The sequence below is a fragment of the Balaenoptera musculus genome, chromosome 10, assembly GCF_009873245.2.
Source record: "Balaenoptera musculus isolate JJ_BM4_2016_0621 chromosome 10, mBalMus1.pri.v3, whole genome shotgun sequence".
NCBI classification, from domain to species: domain Eukaryota; kingdom Metazoa; phylum Chordata; class Mammalia; order Artiodactyla; family Balaenopteridae; genus Balaenoptera; species Balaenoptera musculus.
In genome coordinates this window covers 8401264-8409614 of record NC_045794.1, presented here as the reverse complement: position 1 = coordinate 8409614, position 8351 = coordinate 8401264, and the positions used below count along the sequence as shown (strand labels likewise).

General features: G+C 38.1%; 1 protein-coding gene across 2 annotated transcripts; it reads left to right on the top strand.

Annotated features, from left to right (window-relative positions):
- Positions 1 to 1501: 1501 nt before the first annotated feature.
- CLEC12B (C-type lectin domain family 12 member B) lies at positions 1502 to 8287 on the top strand. Of its 2 annotated transcripts, none has more exons than XM_036865276.1 (6): positions 1502 to 1848; positions 3628 to 3726; positions 5258 to 5476; positions 5995 to 6149; positions 6353 to 6468; positions 7985 to 8287. In XM_036865276.1, the coding sequence occupies exons 1-6, from the start codon at positions 1758 to 1760 to the stop codon at positions 8133 to 8135; spliced, it is 831 nt and encodes a 276-aa protein (XP_036721171.1). In that variant the 5' UTR covers positions 1502 to 1757; the 3' UTR covers positions 8136 to 8287. The 2 variants fall into 2 exon arrangements, with proteins under 2 accessions (XP_036721171.1, XP_036721173.1); XM_036865278.1 differs by having other exon boundaries at positions 1758 to 1848; positions 8072 to 8176.
- Positions 8288 to 8351: the final 64 nt, after the last annotated feature.

Sequence of the window (8351 nt, the reverse complement as noted above, 5' to 3'; positions counted from 1 at the left end):
TGCTCCTTTCTGAATGCTCTGTGGGAGAATCCATTTCCTCAACTTTTCATCCTTTAGCTTGTTTATATTCATTGCCTCCTGGCCCCCTTTCTCTACCTTCACCCAGCAACACTGTATCTCTCTGACCCTTCTTTGTTGTCACATCTCTCTCTGACCACATCTAGGAATGGTTCTCCACTTTCCTGTGATTAAAATGTGCCCACCCAGATAATGCAGGATAATTTCCTCATCTCAAAATCTGTAATCTTAATCACATTTGCAGTGTTCCTTTTGCCATGTAAACTACCGTATTCATAGGTTCTGGGGATTAAGACACAGATATCTTTGGGGGGCTATTATTCTGCCTAACACAGGTTCTTAACAACAATTTACTTTCTTGAATAAATTAGTATGTTTTATGAAAAGTATGGTGGGATTAGCAGTAGATGCAGTCCTTTAAGAGCTCTGTAAATCCGATGCTTGTTGTGACTAAATGACCAGCCACATGTGCAGTGTGCTGTCTTTTCTCATGTTCTTCCAATAAACAGCCAAAACACTTTCTATATAAACTGTCACCTCTTTATTGCTCATGTGATGTTGTTGAAACCTACAGTATCACCGGGTAAATCCTTGTGCAGTGAGTTTACTTCAGTTTTATTGGAAACATCTTTTCAGGGCATTTTTAGGCCTAAGAGGAGATAGAGGTTGGTTAGTTCATCAGGTTATTTTTTAATGAAATGTAAATAAATTGTAGCTGAAAGAGACTTCAGGCATAAAGACACTTTGGAGATTTCCCCATATCCAGTGTTCAATATGAGTATCTAGCACCATCTGTGCCTGTGGTTACCCCACACTCTATCTTCTGATTTTTGGGACCTGGAAGACGGTAAGTTTTCTATAGGAATTTCAGCTGCGCCACAACCGTGACTGTGGGCTTCCCTCGGGCTAAAAACCAAGCAAGCAAACAAATTAAAAACAGAAACAAAAGCACCTTCCCATGTGCCAGCCTCATTCTCTCCAGAATCTGCCTGCTTTTTTCACTCTTCTAAAACAGCAGGAGGTCGTTTTAAAAATCTTGTCCTGAGTTATTACTTGTTACCTAAAGGAGCATTATTCTGTTAGGAACGTAGCTATGTAAGAAGGAAACTCCCACTCATGCCCAGTTTTAATAGCTATTAATTTCTTCTCCGAGCACATTGCCAACACCATCTGTCTGTCTCTCACACACATTTGGTTTTTAAAATCTGCAACCAGGCGTGGGTGGTTTTTAACTATACAGCTGTTCCTGTCTCAGTATGTATAACTACAGGGCTCTTGCTGTTTTAGTATGTGTATCTCCTTGATATCTGATATGGCTGAGTGTAAACCAGATCTAAAGCCTCCATACAGGATTAGCTGACCTTTGACACATGTGAAGAGGACAACCCGAGCCTTTAGTAAAACACTCAGAGCAGCCCCTGCGCTGAGGATTATGGGAATTTCCCCACGAAACCATCATCCCTGCTCTGCTTGCAAGTACCCCTTCTTTGCTTCACAGCAAGAAACAATGCCGAAGGAGCAAACAGTTGAGATCTATAGTATTCTGATTTCTAAGGGCAATAGTTTACTTTCTCTGCAGAAAAACTGATCTTCATTCTGTCTTTACAGAGGGAACGTGGGATGTGTCTCGGGTCGGTTGGGTGTGGATATAAGAACTCCCAGCCTTGAAAAGAACATCCTGTTCCTGGTCTGAAGATATTGAAACATTAATTACCCTTAGAGTAGAGCTTTCTTCTACAATGTCTGAAGAAGTGACCTACGCGACACTCACATTTCAGGATTCTGTTGCAGCAAGAAATAATCGGGATAGAAATAACCTAAGGAAAAGAGGTAGGAGTTCAGAGAAAGCAAGATGTAATCTCGGAGGATGGACAGGTGTTAGATGCCTTGAGGTACTGGCTTTGATACTGATGCTAAAGACAGGTGTACTGTGGAATCTCCAAAATGGAGACAAAGTTGGGGAATTTTTTAGTAGAGTGGGGCTTCCCTCATTGAGGAGGAAATATGTGGCTTCCAGGACCTTTTAAGATCGTGTGATATCGCTATGTGTCATGAAGCTCTTGTGTTATAGTGAATCATTTTGACTAAATATGCCAGAGATTGAGTTTGGGAGCTAAGAGATTTCTTTTTATAACTGTAGTCCTTGATATTTATACCTTGTGAGAGATGCCAAGGGGCATATCCTTCTAGAAGCCAGTTTGGAGCCTTCTAAAAGAGAGAAGGTGGAGGGAATTTTTCTTTCTGAAGGTATAAATAACTGAAGAGAAAAACTGGAGGATGAGTCAGAAAGAGATAAGAGCTGGTTTCTGTCTTATAAGTATTTAGAAACTTTTTAAAGGTAGGTTGAAATTCCCAGTATAATTAGTCATGTTGAATCAATATTAATATCTGTATAGTATTTTATATACATTATACCATGTCTTTATCAAAACATAACTATGAAGGAAATGGAATAATAGTACTTTCTCCAGTGTATTAATGAGAAAACTGAGCTGAAAGACATTAAATAATTTAACCAAGTTCATGCAACTCTTATGTGGTAGAGTTGAGACTCAGTTCTTTTCTTCCACTCAGTCCCTTGTATCAAACTGGAAGAAATATCTGTCTCTATGGTCAGGAATCCAATTTAATGTATCAGACAACATCCCTTACCTTCAAGAATCTGTTGACAGTTTAGGACAGTTTGTTGTCCTGAATCGTCTAAAACGTTCTCCGGCTCTTTAGTTTGATTTTTATTTTAAGCACGTGTGTATATGTGTGTATGTGGTTTGGGGGGATGATATCCAAAAAGAGGATGGGAATAGACTTTGCGTGTGTCTGGTAAAGGTGGTTATACATCTTTGTTTTGTTTTGTTTTTAAAAATCTAATCCTTGAGAAAAAGGCAGTTGTGGACGTGGTGCATTGGCAGGGAGATTGTATTAATCAGGAGATTGTATTAATCTATCTGAGACACTGAGCTAGATGCCACTAGATCCAGAATTAGGGAATAGGAAGGTGAGGCAAGTATAAAAATCATATATATATGTACACATACCATGTATATACACACACATACACATATATATATGTAAGATGCTAAATACTGAAGAGCTATCGTCTGGCTTTCTGGTCTGTTCTGCTGTTGGCAGATTAGGTTGCCTATTCATTCATTCTTTCATTCAGTATTAATTCATTATCTACTAGGTGAAAACTAGAATACATAATAGATGAAAACAGAATTCACAAAACATCTGCCTTATGGAGGTTTGCAATCTCAAAAACTTGGGGTCTCTCCCATTGTCAGGATCAACCAGAGAACAAGTTACCACAACATCTCATACATGGATTCAGTAATCCTGAAGAAGAAAGGTGTGTGGTGATGTAAAGCAAAAACCTAAAAATTAGGAGACTCTTAAAGGAACAGAGGATGGTGAAGAAAAAATATGGAGGAGAACTATGGTGGGGCCCTTACGGTGCATCATTTTAGGTATTTTCTAAATAGGGGTATTGAAGAAGCAAGAGAGAAATTTTAATATCTGGAAGCTTGCTAAGTAGGAGAAATAATCAACTCAAAGTGTGACAATCACAAGGCAGTTCTGTTTGCTAATCCCTCTGCTGGCTTTTTTCAGGGTATCCAGCTCCATCCCCCATATGGCATCAGGCTGCCCTGGGTCTGCTCACTCTTTGTCTGATGCTGCTGATTGGGCTGGTGACCTTGGGGATTATGTGTAAGTGTGCTTGCATCAAACCCAAGAAAGGTGGTTAGGAAACATAGCTGTAAACTATATAAATTCAGGTTAGATTATATGATAGGTGCTAGCATTCCGAATCCTCTAATATTTTCTGCACCTCCTATCCCTCTCATTCTCCATGTCTCCAAGATAAACCTGCAAGGGACATACTTCATTCTTAGGAGGATTTTGCCCAAAATACATGGTTTTTGTTTGATAAACTTGACTGGACTATGAAGACAACTTTTATTTCTCAAGTTATTGATTGGAATAAGGAGGCTCTTGTCTGCCTAGACACACATCCACTTATTATTCCAATGCTGAGAAACAGGGAGTTGAGGGAAGTGGATTCAAAGAAGGGCATGACATTTCATTTACCTCTAAGACTTAGTTCAAGACTGGCTTAATCTTCTCACCCAAGACCTTTCTAGGGTAGAAAAAACTTCTAAACAGCAGCTACAGCTTGACTGCTATGAAGGAAAAAAAAAGATACAAACAAGGAGGAAGAGTTGCCTTATAATATCTTACTCAGTAAATAGAAAGTTTGTGGGAAAATGTCCTGAGAACACACATTTTGTAGAATGCTGTTAAGTATATGAGGTACAGAGTAGGTGAGTTGACACAGCATTCACTTTCAGGGAACTGGTACCAAGGAAGTTTATTTGCTGAATAATAACACCTCCTTTGCTACTTTCATTTCTTTTCATCTCAAGGATAATTGGAATTTAGTTATACTTATTTGGACCTATAAATAGAGGCTAATGATGTAGCTTGCTTTTGTGGAAAGAAATATGATGTTCTAGCAGCAGTAACAGATATTCAGTAGCCAATCATTATGAGGATTAGCAGTTGATCTACAATATGTATATTTAAATGAATGAATGAAGATGCAACAATATATATTCATTGGTTCACCATACAAGGGTGAACATTTTTTTTTCCCTATAGTACTTTTAGTGCAATGGTTATTAAGTTTATTGTGCTGGTGAATCAGTTGAAGTGCTTATTAAAAATTCAGATTTTATGAATTCAGGACCAAAAATGGTCTAGTGTGGCATTAAAATCTACTTTTTTTAAAAAAAAAAAACAAACAACAAATATCCTAGGTGATTCTGACGCAGATAATATGCAGACCATGCTTTGAGATACCCGTGGCCCCAAAGGATTCTGTTCCTATTAAAACAACAATTACATTAATCAACTCCAAAAAGAAAAAAAAAATCCACCACTATGAATGACAAAATGACTGGCACTACCTTAGATGAACTTTCAGACATATGTAACTATTAATTTATTATTTTAATACAAGTACAATCATAATTAAAAATATAAGTAAAATTATAAGCATAAGCTCTACACAATTTGGAATAGAAAGGCATCAGGTGTGTTTCTTCCATGATACCTGGATTATTAGGAATTACTAATAAATATTAAACAATCCAAGCAATATTTCTATGTTAAGAGAATTATCTATGGCTATAATAAGAATGGAAGGATATATGAGTTTGTCCCCTGTTCTTTCTTGGAGTTTTGCAGACATCTAATGAAATTAACTCAGATTCAGAGAAACTGAGTCAACTTCAGAAAATCATCCACCAACAGCAGGATAACTTATCCCAGCAGCTGCGCAACTACAGGAACTTTCCCATGGAGAAGGAATTTCTCAAGTCACAGATCTCCAGTCTATTGAAGAGGCAGAGACAGATGGCCATCAAACTCTGCCAAGAGCTAATCATTCACGCTTCAGGTAATCAGGACCTGCTGACCAGTCAGGTCAAATCTGTTGCTCTGGCTAAGGCTGATTACGTGCACCACCTCGGAATATGAGAGTGTGTTACCAATGACTTCTAATGATGCTGCACTAAATTTACAGAAGACAAGGGAAGATACGAAATCCTTTATTTTTTTTGAAAACACAGAGGTGAATTTGGGAAGCACCTTGGAATGATACCAATCTGGATACTTCAGCCCCTCATTTTGTGAACTGTTTTTAGGTGATCCTGTTGTTATAAGAAGTTAAAAGTATAGCTGGTAATTCTGAAGCCAGAAGACTGAGCCCTGAAAAGAGTATTTCAATCACCATTGTCCCAATGCATTATCTTCATTTTGACTTATAATGTGACTTCATTTCAGAGGCTCCTAAAGCAGTATGTTTTCAGGGTGCTGGCTCTGAGGCTCTATTGTCAAATTACATGATTTACTTTCCAGTCCCTAGCCGCTCCAAAGTTGTGTAGTTTGTGCTATTGGGTGTAATTTCTTTTTCAGACCACAAATGTAATCCTTGTCCTAAGACCTGGCAATGGTACCAAAACAGCTGCTATTATTTTGCGACAAATGAGGAGAAAACCTGGCCTAACAGTAGAAAAAGCTGCAAGGATAAGAACTCCACGCTGGTGAAGATAGATAGCCTGGAGGAAAAGGTCTGGTTGAATCTCCTTCCCTGGTTATAGAAATTATCCATATACTGGAAAGGAAATAAATGGAATTTCTGACTCACATGGTAGGAATTCAGTACATCTTGAATAAGAATTAATACACGAATTTGATGAATGTTCCCATCTCTCTTACTCCTACAAACTGGAATGTGGCTCTCACGGAACATTTTTCCTGTTTTCTCTTTCAGGATTTTCTGAAGTCACAGCCATTACCCAAGTTTCCTTTCTTCTGGTTGGGATTATCATGGGACCCATCTGGCAGAAGATGGCTATGGGAGGATGGTTCTAGCCCCTCTCCATCCTTGTAAGTCTCTAACTATTGGGGAAATAAAAAAGCTAAGGATACGAAGAAATGAAATACGAAGAAAATAAATGTTAATTGTAAGAATTGTAAATCTAGATTAAAAAAAGAGTACAACCTACAAAGAAAAGAGAGCTTCACTAATAGAGATGGAAAGGAGGAGTAACTCGTTTCATGCATGAGATAAATTCATGGCAGGACACTGAACTCTATTAGTTTAAATTTATTTCTTGGGACTTCCCTGGCAGTCTAGTGGTTAGGACTCCACACTTCCACTGCAGGGGGCAGGGGTTCAATCCCTGGTCAGGGAACTAAGATCCCACATGTTGCGCAGCCAAAAAATAGAATAAAATAAAGAAGTCAATTATTTAAAATAAATAAATAAGTAAAATTATTTCTTTATTTAACAGACACAAGTAATACTTACTAGTTTAAAGTATTTTAAAATATTATCCCTATGATAAAAACATTGTTATATTCCCATTTTATAGATTAAAAAAATTGTTGTAGAGAGATTAAATAAAAGTGCCTACACTATGAGTAAGATCTAGTAGTAAGCCCAGCCCTGAAGCAAGGAAAGAGTATTGCAGTGTAACGCAGAACATTTGAATCATTTGAATAAAAGCAGTCTGGGGAACACAGAAGATTTAGACATGATGAGCATAATTTTCTGATGACATTACTTAAGAATTATCATCCATTCTTTTTTTTTTTTTAATTATTATTTTATTTATTTATTTATGGCTGCGTTGGGTCTTCGTTTCTGTGCAAGGGCTTTCTCTAGTTGTGGCAAGCGGGGGCCACTCTTCATCGCGGTGCGCGGGCCTCTCACTATCGTGGCCTCTCGTTGTGGGGCACAGGCTCCAGACGCGCAGGCTCAGTAATTGTGGCTCACGGGCCCAGTTGCTCCGCGGCATGTGGGATCTTCCCAGACCAGGGCTCGAACCCGTGTCCCCTGCATTGACAGGCAGATTCTCAACCACTGCGCCACCAGGGAAGCCCTATCATCCATTCTTTAGCAGAGGAACGAGGAGCCGATAGCAGAAACACATCTATGAAGTCATTCATTTTTCTCTCTTAATCTCTTATTCTCTTTTCACGTCCTCCATATGTATAAACATATACAAAATTATATTTGTGCATAGTAAGACGTAATACATTTTTACACAGAATGTGATTTTATTTTTCTGTTTTTCTTCAGAAAGTTCCAGAGTAAAGAAATTCTAGTACTTTTAATATAATCTGCATTGGGTAGTTTCTACCATGTTAATGGAGAGAATAAATATTCTCAACCCCAAAGTTAAGTTTCCTTCTTAAATAATTCTATCTGAGATCATGATTAATTTGAAATAAAAAAACTCAGATATGCCAGCTTTAGGGATTTTGATGGGTGGTGGCCGTAGAAGTCTCTCCGCATTCAGACGTATGATATTTGGTTGTCAGGGGACCTGAGAACGCTGAATTGTGATCAGTTTCAAATATGACATTTGTAGTTAATTTAAAATTGATTATTTTTCAGATTTAGTACTAACGAATATGCCCAGGTCAATGGATCCAAAGGCTGTGCTTATTTTCAAAGAGGGAATATTTATATTTCCCGCTGCAGTGCTGAAATTTCTTGGATTTGTGAGAAGACAGCTGCATTAGTGAAGATTGAAGATTTGGATTAATATGCTTCCTTCAAATTCACCAGGAAGTAACGGACTTGTGAATAAGCTGATGTGAGGAAGGAAAGAGCTACACTATTCGAGCCCAAAACAGATTAAATAGTGACTGTGTACTTAAACCATCAGGCAACAGGTGAATAAATCTGCTTCACAGACAGTCTCCACCTCATCGTCTGATGCCTTCTGATCGGATGTTCTTGTTATTCAGTATTGAACTCA

What these genes read in the sequence shown, in the direction of transcription:
- CLEC12B (XM_036865276.1), top strand. Translation starts at nt 1,758, where the DNA reads ATGTCTGAAGAAGTGACCTACGCGACACTCACATTTCAGGATTCTGTT. An exon ending in AAATAACCTAAGGAAAAGAG is followed by an intron (nt 1,849 to 3,627) that starts GTAGGAGTTCAG and finishes GGCTTTTTTCAG; the next exon opens with GGTATCCAGCTCCATCCCCC. An exon ending in GGTGACCTTGGGGATTATGT is followed by an intron (nt 3,727 to 5,257) that starts GTAAGTGTGCTT and finishes TCTTTCTTGGAG; the next exon opens with TTTTGCAGACATCTAATGAA.